The following is a 13,422-nucleotide window of genomic DNA, read 5'->3' on the forward strand; positions in this document are numbered from 1 at the left end:
CTGGGGCGGGGCCAGGTGGCAAGGCGCCCGACGCTCGCGGCCAGCCCTCCCTCAGCCTAGCGGACAGGGGCCTCCCCCCAGCTCAAGCCGCTTCGCTCTCCGTATGACCCAGATCACCCCGCCAAATCTCCGGGCCTCCAAAGATGGTGCAAAGTGAACTTCAGTTACAGCCCGGAGCAGGCGGACGAACTGACGCTGGAAACCGGGGAGATTGTGGAAATGATAAAGGAGGTGACAGACGAAGTGGTTGGGAGGGGTGAGCGGTGGGTTTCGGGGAGACGCTGGGGCGTCTCTCCCGAGGGAGGGCGGAGGGTGGGGGCCGTGGGAAGGGTGAGTGGCACAGAGACTGGGAAGTGAGGGAGTAGGGGAGGAGGGGGCCTGCGGGCTGAACCGAGGGAGTGAGGAGCCCACAGACCACTGGGGCAGAACCAGAAGCCCCTGCGTCCTCCCCCTCCCCAGATTGAGGACGGCTGGTGGCTGGGGAAGAAGAATGGGCAGCTGGGAGCCTTCCCGTCCAACTTTGTGGAGTTGCTGGACAGTGGGTCCCCAAGTGAGACCTCGACTTTGAGACCCTGACTGCCCCCTGGGAGTAGACTTCGCGCTCTCCGAGGACCCCCCCACCCCCCTGCCCCCGGTGGCATGAGCCTGGGATTCACACCTCCTGACCCTGTGACCCCTCCTGGCCCTATCCCATGACCTAAGCCTTGGTGTGAATGGGCACCCCCTAAACTCACTGTCCTCCCTCAGGCCTTGGAAACTCAGACATCGGCACCAGTGCCCAGCGGCCTCCCAAGGTAAAGTGGGTCAGAGTGGTGGGCACAGAAGCAGTGAGTGCTTCCTGAGCTGGGTAGAGGCTCATCGTGTCCCCTGCCCCGTCCCCACTTAGCTGAGCACCCTGGCCTATGACAGCCCTCCAGACTACCTGCGGACGGGTGAGCACCCAGGCGGGAGCCCTTCCCACCCCCGAGGCTGGCCTCATGGAGGCGGGAGGTGCCTGGCTGATGGGGAGGGCTGACTTCCGGAGACTAACGCCCTCTCAGTCTCCCACCCTGAGACCTACAGGGTCCTGTTTGACTACCAGCCTGAGGCCCCCGATGAGCTGGCGCTGCGGAGAGGGGACGAGGTCAAAGTCCTGAGGAAGGTGTGAGGGGCGCAGGGCGGAGGAGGGACGGCCAGGAAAGCGGGTGCCTGGGGGGGGGGTCTCATTTCCAACCTCCCTGCCCCACAGACCACAGAGGATAAGGGTTGGTGGCTCGGGGAGTGCCAAGGCAGAAGAGGCGTGTTCCCAGATAACTTTGTGCTCCCACCGCCCCCTGTGAGTACCGACTGACTTTGGGCCTCCCTGCCCCCCACCTCCATCGCCCTGAGGGAGGGGGAGCTGGACTGGGGTTCTGAATGTCCTTGTCTGCCTAGGTCAAGAAGCTGGGTCCACGCCGAGTGGTGTCTCGGGAATCAGGTGGGTGTCAGGGCTGCCTGAGATTGAGGGGTGCTCTAGTGCATCCGCAGGGAGCTCCCTCCCAGGAATGTGTGTGAGTCTGCTGTGGGTCTGTGTGTGTGTATGTGAAGGTGTGAGTGCTTCAAACCAGCGGTCAGCAAGTACAGATTTGTTTCATTTAGTAAGGCCACGTGTGGATCAGGGCTGTCTCACCCTCTGCCTTCATCGGATCCGAAAGTCATCCTATTGCCTTCCATGTTCCTCATCCCTTTGGTGTTACCATATTTCATTATTTTACCGAAGATTTATCTTTATTTATCTTTATTTATTTATTGGAAAGGCAGGGTCACAGAGAGAGGAGGACAGAGAAAGAGATCTTCCATCTGCTGGTTCACTCAACAAATGACCACAAGAGCCAGGGCTGGGTCAGGCTGAAACCACGAACCTGGAGCTTCTTCCAGGTCTCCCACCTGGATGTAGGGGCTCAAGCACTTGGACCAGGCATATTAGCAGGGAGCTGACCTGGAAGTGGAGTGGCCAGGACTCCAATTGGCACCCAAATGGGATGCCAGAGCCGTAGGCAGAGGCCTAACCTGTTAAGCCAGAACATCAGCGCCTGACTTCACTATTTTTTGTGACTCTCAAAGAGACTAAGTACTTTGAACTTAATTTGTATTTCTCCCATGTCTAATGCTTTGTAGGAGACTTCTGAGAGAGTTCCTTGAGAACACGCATTGTGACAAAACTGTGGAAATGCACTATTTAAATCTCCTTGTTTTCTGAATACCACTCTCTTTGGCCATACATGTCATCAATATTTTGTTTTGGTTTCATTTTTTTAAAACACGCCCCATAAAGACAGGTGTTTTTTTTAAAAAAAGGTTATTTATTTATTTGAAAGAAGAATTAGTGAGAGGCAAAGAAATAGAAAAGATCTTCTACTCACTGGTTTACTCTCCAAATGGCTACCATGGCCAGGGCTGGACCAGCAAGAACCAAGAGGCAGAAACTCCATCTAGGTTTCCCTCATGGGTTACAGGGCTGTTTTTTCAGGAGCATTAGCAGGGAGCTGGAGCAGCAAGGACTTAATGGTGCTCAGATGGTGGCTTAACCCCATTTGCCACAACACTAACTCTAAATGTTACCAGTGTTGGATCTCAGTTTGTGGCTTATTTTATTTATTTATTTATTTATTTATTTATTTATTTATTTATTTATTTATATTTATTTATTTTAAGATTTATTTATTTTTTTTTCATTGAGAAGTCAGATATACAGAGAGGAGGAGAGACAGGGAGGAAGATCTTCTGTCTGATGATTGACTCCCCAAGTGGCTGCAATGGCTGGAGCTGAGCCAATCTGAAGCCAGGAGCCCAGAGCCTCTTCCCGGTCTCCCACACAGGTGCAGCGTTGCAAGGCTTTGGGTAGTCCTCAACTGCTTTCCCAGGCCATAAGCAGGGAGCTGGATGGAAGGCAGAGCTGCTAGGCACCCATATGGGATCCCAACGCATGCAAGGCAAAGATTTTAGCTGCTAAGATACTGTACCAGGCCCTTTATTTTATTTATTTATTTTTTATGAGCAGAAGTCTTAATTTTAGTGTAGTCAATCACTAGCATGTTTTTGGTCTTAAAAAAAAAATCCTGGGCCCGGCGCGGTGGCCTAGTGGCTAAAGTCCTTGCTTTGAATGCACTGGGATCCCACATGGGCGCTGGTTCTAATCCTGGTAGCCCCGCTTCCCATCCAGCTCCCTGCTTGTGGCCTGAGAAAGCAGTCGAGGACAGCCCAAAGCTTTGGGACTCCGCACCTGTGTGGGAGACCTGGAAAGAAGTTCCTGGCTCCTGGTTTCAGATTGGCACAGCACTGGCCATCGTGGTCACTTGGGGAGTGAATCATCGGATGGAAGATCTTCCTCTCTGTCTTTCCTCCTCTCTGTGTATCTGACTTTGCAATAAAAATAAACAGATCTTTAATAAGAAATCCTTTCTGCTCCAAATTCAGTTTGGCTGTGTTTAGCACTTCTATGTAAGTGCTTGTATCATAGTAGCATTGATTTAAATGAATGTTGCAATTATATTTTCCATAAAAAATCAATTCCAGCATTTTATTTTCTGCTTATAAGTCCTATACAACTTTTTAAAAATTATTTATTTGAAAAAAAAATTATTTATTTGTATTTGAAAGGTAGATTTACAGAGAGAGGAGAGACGGAGAGAGGTCTTCCATCTAGTTCACTCCCCAGACAGCTGCAATGGGCTGCTCCACAGCCAGGAGCTTGGCACTTCCTCTGCCTTTGCACCTGCCTTGGCACCATCCTCTGGGCTGTAGGGCAGAGAGGGCCTCCCACGCGGGTACAGAGGTGCAAGGACTTGGGCCATCTGCTGCTGCCTTTCCAGGCACATCAGCAGGGAGCTGGATTGCAAGTGGAGTGACTAGGACTTGAGCTGGCACCCATATGGCATGCTGGCATCACAGGTAAAGGCTTAACCTCTGTGGACCACAGGAGTCCAGGCATTGTACCATCCTCCACGTCCATTACCAGGGAACTGGGTCAGAAATGAAGCATCTGGAACTCAAACTGATGCTCATATGGAATATTAGTGTCGCAAGTGGAGGATTAGCGTGTTAGGCCACCATGCCAACCCCTACTCTGCTGTTTAACCCATATATATCCCGTAAATTTTGTACATATCAGCCTTGGATTTTCCTCGAGCTTTTGAAGCAGTGCCGTTTTTCACCTCTAGTAGTTTTATTTCTGTTTGCTTTTCCAGATCTGTCTGTGTATTCCTGCTGGTTCCTTGGTGGCCTGTGCTTTCTTGATTCCTTCAGTTTTTTGGTGCAGAGCTAGTCTACCTTCTCTGCCAGACATCAGCAGTGTCTGTATGGGGTGCATGTGTCCTGGCCCCCACTGTTGAACACTTGCGTTTTCCTAAGCTTTGTGATCGGTGTGTGAGTTCACACTTGGTCATGGTCCGGGCGAATCTTGTAAGCCTTGGCAGGAAGACTTCTCCCAGATATTGCTGACTTCTGCCAGCAGACGGAGGATACCCATCACTCCAGGGAAGGGATGCACAGGGTGACAGGACAATGGGGGTGACTGAGCTATGTGGGATGTAGGGTAGTAGCAGGCCAAAGGAGCTGAGCCTGGCACCCAAACTGTCTGTCCCAGGACCCAGGCTCAGTAGACACAGTGCAGAGCTGGTCTCAGTTTCCCCTTTTTTGTGGTTGACCTTAGCAGTGAGTCCTCAGCTGGTTACGATTGTCCTCTAGCGAAAAAGCTGACATTAATGGGGCCAGGTCTCCTGAGCAGCTGACATATGAAGTCACTCAGGTCTTCCAGCAACCCTACAAGGCGTATACTGTGGGTAGAGATGTTGGGACACAGAGGTTACTTGTCTCTCTCCCCACACAGTGGTGAGTGGAGCTGGGATTCAAAGTCCAGTGTCTGGCTATAGAGTGCAGGCCCTGAGCCCTAGCCATGGGATTGTGTGTGAGCCTGTGCAGAACTGTGTTTGTGTGTGAAATCAGCCCAGGTGCAGATGCCCAAGCAGCTGGTGATGCCCCTGTGGATGTGTGGGTCCCCGTGACTGCCTCTGATGCTCGCCCCACCATCCCCTAGGTGCGGCTTTCTCTACAGTTGACTATTGCTCTGCTCGTTCTTCCTCAGGAACACTTAACACTCTTCACCACAGTTTCCCAATTGTGTGCCATGTCTGCTTTCCCAGTGCAATGTGAGCACATGGTGGCTGCTGTGGGAAGAACGGCCCATAGGCAGGGTGGCTGCAGCCAAAGCCAGGTTGCAGGTCCTCCCAGCTCCTGGCACACACTAAGTTACTCAAACCTTAGAACAGGTGCAGATAGCAGTGCCTCCTTCCAGAGCACTTTGTGCTGGAGACGGTGATGAGTCACTGGTTTCAGGCAATATTTTGATGACAGATCAGATGGAATCTGCCAAGGGTTTGGATGTTTGGTTTGGGGAAGGAAAGGACATCAGGGGTGCCTCAGCTGTGTGAGCAAGTGGAGATGCTGGGAAAGGAGAAGTCTTGACAGAGAAGAGGTAGATCTGCCACCTAGTTCCCCAAATGGCTGCAACTGGGCTGATGTGAAGCCAGGAACCAGGGGCCTCCTCTGGGTCTCCCATGTGAGTACAGGGGCCCAAGGACATGGATCATCCTTTGCTGCTTTCCCACCCCTTAAGCAGGGAACTGGAATGGAAGAGGAGCAACCAGGACTTGAACTGGTGCCCACGTGGGATGTCAGTGGGACAGGTGGAGATAAACCGACTACATCATGGTTCTGACGATGCAAATTTAAGGGGCAAGAGGTTGGGCTGCAAGATACTAGTTTTGTATATCTCAAGTAGTGTAACACCAGTTCACTCTCCAAGTTCAGGAGGGCAAAGGGGCAGAGATGAAAAAGTAGGAATTGGGACAGTGTGATGGTTCAGTTGGCTAATCCTCCACCTTGTAGCACCAGCATCCCCTATGAGTGCTGGTTCATGTCCCAGCTGCTCTGCTTCCAATCCAACTCCCTGCTCATTACCTGGGAAAGCAGTAGAGGATAACCCAAAGCCTTGGGACCTTTACCATGTGGGAAACACAGAAGAGGCTCCTGGCTTCGGATTGGTTCAGCTCCAACCATTGCGGTTACTTGGAGAGTGAACCAGTGGATGGAAGATCTTTGTCTCTCCTTCTCTCTGTAAATCTGATCTGCCTGTCAAATAAAAATAAATCTCTAAAACAAAAGTGTGGTGGGATATACAGCTGCCTCTTCAGTCTTCTCTGATAGCTGTCCACTGGGTGTGTCTTTGGGGTGCTTCCGCAGTTCCCCTAGTCTGCAGATGGTGGTCCATTCCCAGCTGACTGGCAGGTGGATGGATATGAGAATAAGTGAATGCTTCACCCTTCTCTCCTCCCAGCTCCTATTAAGGAACCAAAGAAGTTGATGCCCAAGACATTCCTCCCTGTAGTCAAGAAGCCAATGACCAGCCCCACTGGGCCCAACAAAACCAAGTAAGGAGTGGAGTGGGTGGGGACCAGGGGAAAGGTCTCAAGAAAGGCTTCCCCTACCCCCAGCCTGATGGGGATGTGTTCCAGGACTCCCTGGTCACCCAACGGGGACAGCCAGAAGCATACGTCCAGAGCGACTGGTAAGGGCCATCCTCTTCCAGCAGGGGAAGAGGCGGAGGAGAGGGATAGGGTGGTTGTGCTGACAGTGAGGGTGGGCCTGGGTCCCTAATGCTCTGTTTCCGTAGGCTCCAATGGCAACTTCCTCAATGGGGCTTCTAGCAACCCTGGCAGGAAGCGATCCAAAACCCAGCCTGCCCTGCAGCGCTCGGCATCCAGTCAGGTGAGGGGCTGGGGCGGGGGGCCAATGGGGTGTGGGCTGGTCCCTGAGGAGTGGGGTACAGAGCGGGATGAGCCCAGGCCAAGGGGAACCAGACAAACTTTCATGATTCCTAAGCCCTCGGCTGAGAACTCGCCTCCTACCCACAGGAGGGGCAGCAGAGCCGGCTGGCAAAAGCTGCTGTTGGGAACAGAAGCCCCACGCTGGACAAGCCCACCAGCCCAAGGAAGAGCCCAGCTCCTGACAAAGCCCCCAACCCAGGGAAGACCCCTGTTCCTGACCAAGGCCCCAGGCCAGGGAAAACCCCTGCTTCTGACCAAGCCCCCAACCCAGACAAGACCTTGACTCAGGAGGACCAGGTCTGCAGCCCAGAGAAGATCCTGGCTCCTGACCAAGGCCCCAGCCCAGGGAAGACCTCTGTTCCTGACCAAGCCCCTGGCCCAGACAAGACAATGTTGGAGGACCAGGCCTGCAGCCCAGAGAAGACCCTAGATCCTGATCAAGCCTCCAGCCCAGATAAGACCTTGATGCAGGAAGACCAGGCCTGCAGCCCAGGGAAGACCCTAGATCCTGATCAAGCCCCCGGCCCAGAGGAGACCCCGGCTCCTGATCAAGCCCCCAGCCCAGGGAAGACCCTAGATCCTGATCAAGCCCCCGGCCCAGAGGAGACCCCGGCTCCTGATCAAGCCCCCGGCCCAGAGGAGAGCCCGGCTCCTGATCAAGCCCCCGGCCCAGAGGAGACCCCGGCTCCTGATCAAGCCCCCGGCCCAGAGGAGACCCCGGCTCCTGATCAAGCCCCCGGCCCAGAGGTGACCCCGGCTCCTGATCAAGCCCCCGGCCCAGAGGAGACCCCGGCTCCTGATCAAGTCCCTATTGCAGGCCCAGAGAGGATCCCTGCTCCCAACCATGCCTCTAGCCCAGAGAAGACCAAAGCCCTGACTCAGGGAGACCAGGCTCTTGCCCTAGAGAGGACCCCTGCTCCTGACCAAGCCCCCAGCCCAGACAAGACCTTGACTCAGGAAGACCAAGCCCCTGGCCAACTGAAGCCCCCGGCTCCTGACCAAACCCCTGGTCTAGACACCCTCAGCCCAGAGGGGATCCCGGCTGCTGACCATGCCTCTATCCCAGAGAAGATCAAGACTCTGACTCAGGGAGACCAGGCCTCCATCCCACAAACGCCTGGGATTCTGGGGAACCCCACCCCAGAAGAGGCCCTAGTTCCTGAGAGAGCCTTTTTGGCAGAGGAGGCACCTGCTTCCGAAGACCTTGCCAAGGAGCTGATGGCCAGTCTGGAGGATGAGGGCCCCCTCCCAGGCAGGGACTTGACCCTAAAGCAGGTGCTTTCCAAAGAGGTCATCTCCCAGGGAGACCACCCTCAGTTACATCACTTCTCTCCAGAGGAAGCCCTGCAGGGCAAGTCTATTGTGGCCAATGAGCTTGCCTCCCAAGATGGGGTCCATGGGCCAGCGGAGCCCCCACTCCAACCCCAGTCCTTAGAGGGCCCCTTGGAGTGCAGGGCCCACCCCCAGGCTCAGCCCCAGCCCCAGGCAAGGCCCACGCCTGCCCTGGTAGAGGCCACGACCTGGCTGGTGGAGGCCTTTGCAGAAGACAAGGCTGTCCTCAAGAAGACACACCCCAAGGAGGAGCTACCTCCAGGAGAAGGGGCGCCTCCCAAAGAGGTGGCTCCCAGGCAGCGGGACTATGAGGCAGCCCCTGCCCACGAGTTCCCACATCCTGCCAAGCTGACCCCAGATTCCCAAGAGACTCCTGCCGTCCCCTCCCCAAAGTCCACGGAGGGTGGTCCTGACGGAACCCACCTGCTGGCCCTCAGGCAGGAGGTGCAATCTCTACAGACGGCTCTGCAACAGATGGGGGAGCAGCTGGAGTGAGTGGGCAGTGCCGGGAGGGGCGGGGTGGAGAGGGAAGGGGCCCGCCCCACACACGCCCTCACTTGGGTGCGCATCCGTTGGCAGGAGCCGGATGACTGCTATCTGGGAGGAGCTGAGGAGCGAGAGGGAGCAGCGGCGCTCGCTGGAGGTGGGTGGGGCGTGGGCGCCGCGGGAGGGCGGGCGCTGGCCGCGGCCCCTCCCCTGACACCCTCTACCCGGACCAGGTTCAGATGCTGCAGAGGAGGGAGAAGTGCCCGGCTCGGGGCTCCAGACACGTGCAGACGCAGACACACTGAGGCCGGGGCTGGGCGGACGCACGGGCTGAACCTGAGCAGCGGCTGGCTCGGGCCACCCACATCCTTGCACACAACTTGGGGAGACGCGGAAAGTAAAGTGCCTTGTATGCGCCGTGCCTTGCCCTCTTGGTTCGTCCGGGGGCGGGGCAGCCCCTTGCATTCCTGACAGCCTCTGGCAGGCACATCTGGCCAACATGTGGCTCCCATTACGGTTCCCAAGGCCCGCGCGCACTGCTATTTTTATCCACCGGATGGTAGCGGGCGGGGCTGGAGGAGAGGGTGGGTATCTCCTTCGGACGCTGGCCCTGCGCTGGAGCCGGGGAGGACCAGGGGGGCCCAGGAAGGGTTTGATTCTGCGGGGCCCAGGTTCTACTTTGTGCCGGGGAAGAGCGGTGGGGGCGGTTCCTGAAACCCGGCTCCCACATGAGCTCCACTGCCCCAGTTCGGTCACCCAAGCCTACATAGGGGGTGGGGGGTGAGAGTGCCTTAGCATCAAGCCCGGAGACAGTGCGGACGAGGCAATGTGTGTCCGCCTAGAAGAAACGTATTAGGATGGCGCTTGCATGTGTGCGTGCATGCACCTGGAGGGGCACTGCGCGGGTACAGGTGTGTGCGCTCCTGTTCCTGCCAGTGAGCAAGTGGACACACACGGGCACAGAAGGGGGTGAGGGATCTGGCAAAGGGGCCCCAGGAGTACGGAGTCCGCCAGGCGCAGGGATAACACAAGGCACACAACCAGTGAGAATGCAGCTTTCATTGGTCACTCTGTTTCTTCCCTCAGAGGGGCTGGGGACGCCCACCTCCTGACCCCCGTTCCCCCTCCGCCCCGGGGCCTCTGGGCAGGGCCGAGGAAGGGCGCACTCGGAGGTAGGTAGTCCAAGCCCCTTAGCACCCAGGAAGGGTGGGAATCATGAGAGTCCAAAGTTCTTGGGGCAGCTTTGGGTGCCCCTGGAGTGTCCAGCACTCTGAGCACCCGTCAGTAATAGTGCACACGGCCCAGCGTGCCCGTGCCAGCAGTGCTGGGCCCCAGCGTGCCGCTGCCCAGCAGGTCCGGCTGCCCCGTGCGCCAGATCTCACGCAGGATCCTCTCGCGCTCCTCTAGCCGCTGCGCACGCTCCAGCTCCTCAGCTGATGTGAAGACATTGATGCTGAGGGTCCCATCGGGCTCCGGCGACAGCTCGGGGCCTTGCAGCGTATCGTCAGCGCCCAGCCTCGTGACCGTGTCTTCGTCGTCCTCGTCGTCCTCGTCGTCCTCGGGCTCCAGGGTGCTGCCGCGGGGGGCGCGGTGTGGCACGAGGCCCCGCGGGCGTGACCGCGGCGCACAGGAGATGCTGATGACCAGGAGGCAGAGCGTCAGCAGTAGGCCGAAGCACACTCCCAGCACGAAGTAGAGGCCAAAGCTCTCTGGGTTAGCTGGTGGAGAGGGGGGACAGAGGGTAAAGGTCACAGAGGGCCTGGTGGCAGTCAGGGGACCAGGCTGTCACCTCTCTGAAAAGGATGACCAACCGGGAACTGCAGCCGGGCGGCGGGGCGGGGAGGCGGAAAGCTGAGGGCAGGCGAGGGGAGCGGGCTCACCGCGGATGTGCGCATAGGCCGCCAGGCTGTTGCTGAGTAGCTCCATGTCCCTTCGGGGTGCGTCCATGCTGCTCCTGGGCCAGCGTCCGCGTCAGCCTGGGAGTTGAGCAGCTCAGCTCCGGGCCGGTCCAGGCATGCCGCCCCCCTCAGGCTGCCCCTTCCCCGGAGAGCCGGCTCCAGGTCCCACACGGAGAGCGTGGCTTCCCAACTTGGGCCCTGTCCGGGGGAATCCTTTCCCAGGCCGGGGAAGCAGGGGGGCAGGCCGCAGGGGGCTGGGCGCGGGGGCGGATTTCCTCCCCCGGCCTCTTGTCTCAGGAGCGTGGAGATGGAGGCCTCCGCTGCCCCGTGGGCGCGCTCGGGGGAGGGGAAGCTGCCCTCCTCGCCCGCCCCGAGGCCCGGCTCACTCACCGTCAGCAACACGGGTGCCTGGCCCGGCGCGTCCGGCGGCCGCATACACCCCTGGGTCCGGCCGCGCCCGCCCCGTCCGGTCTCAGCTGCCCTGCCCGTCCGGCTCGGCTCCCAGGCTGCAGCAACGCGGGCCGGACTCGGGCTGAAGGACCAGTGGCGGAAAGTTTCTTCGGAGGAGAGGAGGGGCGGGGCGGGGAGGCGGAGGCAAGCGCCGCGGTGGAGGAAGGGGAGCGGAGCGGCCACCGCGGAGGGGAGCTGGCCAGCCGGCTGCTCTCCCAACAGGAAGCCACGGGGGAGGCCCTGGCAGGGACCGCCCCCAAGGCCCCCCGAAAGGCAGGGGGCAGTGATGGGACCCAGGCCAGGTGCTAGGCTATGGGCTAAACTACCCTCCAGCGGAGTACCAGGGACACTATTCCCCGACTAGACTCACCAAGTCATGGGAAAACTGGACCACAGGGTCAGGACTTGAGTGTCTCCTCGCTCCCAACCCCTCTCCTGCGCTCTGCTCCTAACCAGTTCCCTATCTCTAGCTTCCCTTCCCAGGGGGTTCCATCCGCCCGTCCCCCAGCACCCTCAGCCAGGGCAGTCTGCCCCTCCTCCCCAGATTCTCAGCCCTTCCTCCTCCCTGGTCCAGGCCTGAGTGTGTCCAGCTGGCGGAGCTGCGGTCTGGTCACCGGGTTAATGATTGCTGAACTCGATGTGGATGTGGAGCTAGGCCTAAGCCAGTCTGGGGACCCCAGCGGGGAGCCTCTGGGTGTGCTCCTCTGCACGGAGCAGGGCTGGGCACACACGTGCACGCCCACCTGGGTTCAGGGCTGGGGTCTGGCGCTTGTAATCCGGCTAGAGTCTTCTTCCGGCCTCACTCCCAGCCCTCCCACCCCCCTTCCCTGGGCTGAGCTGGGGTGAGGGGGAGGCCTTCTTGGCGGGAGCCTTGGAGGAGGAGGAGGGAAGGAAGGGGGAGAGGAAATTGCAGACATAGCTGAAGGCGCTGCCTGAAGCCCGTTGGCCAGCGACCCCCTCCTTGCCCAGGCTGGAGATCACCCTCCCCCCAATTCCTTCAGTCCTGGGCTTAGGTTCAAGTAGAGGGCAAATTTAGATGGGGAAAGACTAGGACCCCCCGCCCTGGGATGTGGATGCTATGTGTGTTGTCAGCATGCATGTCGGCTGTGTCTGTGGTCTGTCTGCTAGATGTTGGGGGTGGGGAGGGGTTGGGGACATCTGAATGTAGATCTGTGTGGCATCACACACTGAGTGCAGGTCCCTGGCCCTTTGTAGGAGTGGGGACATCAGATTGACCAGAGCAGACAAACCTCAGCCTAGGTTGAAGGGGTAGGGTGGGGGGTGCCAGAGAGTGTCCCTGGTGGGCGGGGGGCTGAAGCACCTGGGGAGGAGCCTGCTGGGATGTGGGGATGGCAGGAAGAGTGACAGGTGACCCGGCAGGGGCTTGTGGAACCCTGGGGAGCATAGGTTTAGCTGTAGAGGAGTGGGGTCTGGAGGGTTGCAAGCAAGTGAGCATCATGGTGGGATGAAGCCCTTAGCGAGGGTCCAGGGGTTTGGTTCCGCCCAGGGTGGACCACAGGGCAACAGGCAGGTGACATGCTCCTGGAGGGGCTGTGAGCGATGTGAGAAGTGGCAGATTTAGGCTGTTTTCTTTTTCTTTCTTTTTTTTTTTTTTAAGATTTATTTATTTTTATTGGGAAGGCATATATCTACAGAGAGGAGAGACAGAAAGATGTTCCCATCCACTGGTTCATTCCCCAAGTGGCTGCAGCAGTCACAGCTGAGCTGATCAGGAGCCAGGAGCTTCTTCTGGGTCTGCCACACAAGAACAGGGTCCCAAAGGCTTTGGACCATCCTCGACAGCTTTGCCAGACGACAAGCAAGGAGTTGGATGGGAAGTGGAGCAGCTGGGACATGAACCAGCACCTATATGGGATCCTGTTCGGCTCTTTTTCTTCTCTCTCACCCTCCCTCCCTCCCTCCCTCTCTCCCTTCCTTCTTTCTTTCTTTTTTCTCTGTTTCTTGATTTGTGTATCTTTAAAAACCAGAGTCACAGAGAGAGGAGGAGGAGATAGATCCATCCTCTATCCACTGGTTCACTCCCCAAATGGCCACAACAGCTGGAGCCAGGAGTCATCCAGGTCTCCCACATTGATGTAGGGGCCCGAGCACTTGGGCCAACTTCTGCTGCTTTCCCAGATGTGTTAGCAAAGAGCTGAATGAGAAGTGGGGAGCTGGGACTCCAGTCAGAGCTCATATCAAATGCTGGCATTGCAAGCAACAGCTTTACATGACTGGGCCCCAGGCCATTTTCCAAAGCAAGTTCCACTTCTCTCATAGTTCACAGCCCCTCCAGGCTGCATGTCACCTGCCCGTTGTCCTGTGGCCCACCCTGGGCTGAACCCTATCAAACAGCTGCGGGCTTGGAGTCCAGCTTAACTCTGCTTCTGATCCACTCTTCTGTTCATGTGCAT

The 13,422-nt window shown here is 57.6% G+C and overlaps 2 protein-coding genes across 5 annotated transcripts; one reads left to right on the forward strand and one right to left on the reverse strand.

Moving 5' to 3' along the window:
• The first annotated feature begins 80 nt into the window (after positions 1-80).
• Positions 81-8,965, forward strand: SH3D21 (SH3 domain containing 21). Its single transcript, XM_058661039.1, has 13 exons — positions 81-231; positions 460-550; positions 748-794; positions 887-932; positions 1,041-1,141; positions 1,229-1,315; positions 1,414-1,456; positions 6,353-6,446; positions 6,531-6,583; positions 6,689-6,783; positions 6,930-8,665; positions 8,754-8,817; positions 8,894-8,965. Exons 1-13 carry the CDS (start codon positions 220-222, stop codon positions 8,963-8,965), a joined length of 2,541 nt encoding a protein of 846 aa, XP_058517022.1. The 5' UTR covers positions 81-219.
• A 747-nt stretch (positions 8,966-9,712) lies between these two features.
• On the reverse strand, positions 9,713-11,509 carry EVA1B (eva-1 homolog B). 4 transcript variants are annotated; one of them, XM_058660837.1, is made up of 3 exons: positions 10,949-11,509; positions 10,541-10,614; positions 9,713-10,296 (listed from the first exon to the last, which is right to left on the reverse strand). In XM_058660837.1, the coding sequence occupies exons 1-3, from the start codon at positions 10,991-10,993 to the stop codon at positions 9,942-9,944; spliced, it is 474 nt and encodes a 157-aa protein (XP_058516820.1). In that variant the 5' UTR covers positions 10,994-11,509; the 3' UTR covers positions 9,713-9,941. The 4 variants fall into 4 exon arrangements, with proteins under 4 accessions (XP_058516820.1, XP_058516819.1, XP_058516817.1 ...); XM_058660836.1 differs by having other exon boundaries at positions 9,713-10,378; positions 10,949-11,497; XM_058660834.1 differs by having other exon boundaries at positions 9,713-10,378; positions 10,541-10,636; positions 10,949-11,495.
• Positions 11,510-13,422: the final 1,913 nt, after the last annotated feature.

The sequence above is a fragment of the Ochotona princeps genome, chromosome 2 (genome assembly GCF_030435755.1).
Source record: "Ochotona princeps isolate mOchPri1 chromosome 2, mOchPri1.hap1, whole genome shotgun sequence".
NCBI classification, from domain to species: domain Eukaryota; kingdom Metazoa; phylum Chordata; class Mammalia; order Lagomorpha; family Ochotonidae; genus Ochotona; species Ochotona princeps.

Coding starts and splice junctions, on each gene's coding strand:
- SH3D21 (XM_058661039.1), top strand. Junction 1,316..1,413: donor TTGTGCTCCCACCGCCCCCT/GTGAGTACCGAC, acceptor TTGTCTGCCTAG/GTCAAGAAGCTGGGTCCACG. Junction 1,457..6,352: donor AGTGGTGTCTCGGGAATCAG/GTGGGTGTCAGG, acceptor CTCTCCTCCCAG/CTCCTATTAAGGAACCAAAG.
- EVA1B (XM_058660836.1), bottom strand. CDS start 10,607: ATGGACGCACCCCGAAGGGACATGGAGCTACTCAGCAACAGCCTGGCG. Junction 10,379..10,540: donor GGCCTATGCGCACATCCGCG/GTGAGCCCGCTC, acceptor CCTCTCCACCAG/CTAACCCAGAGAGCTTTGGC.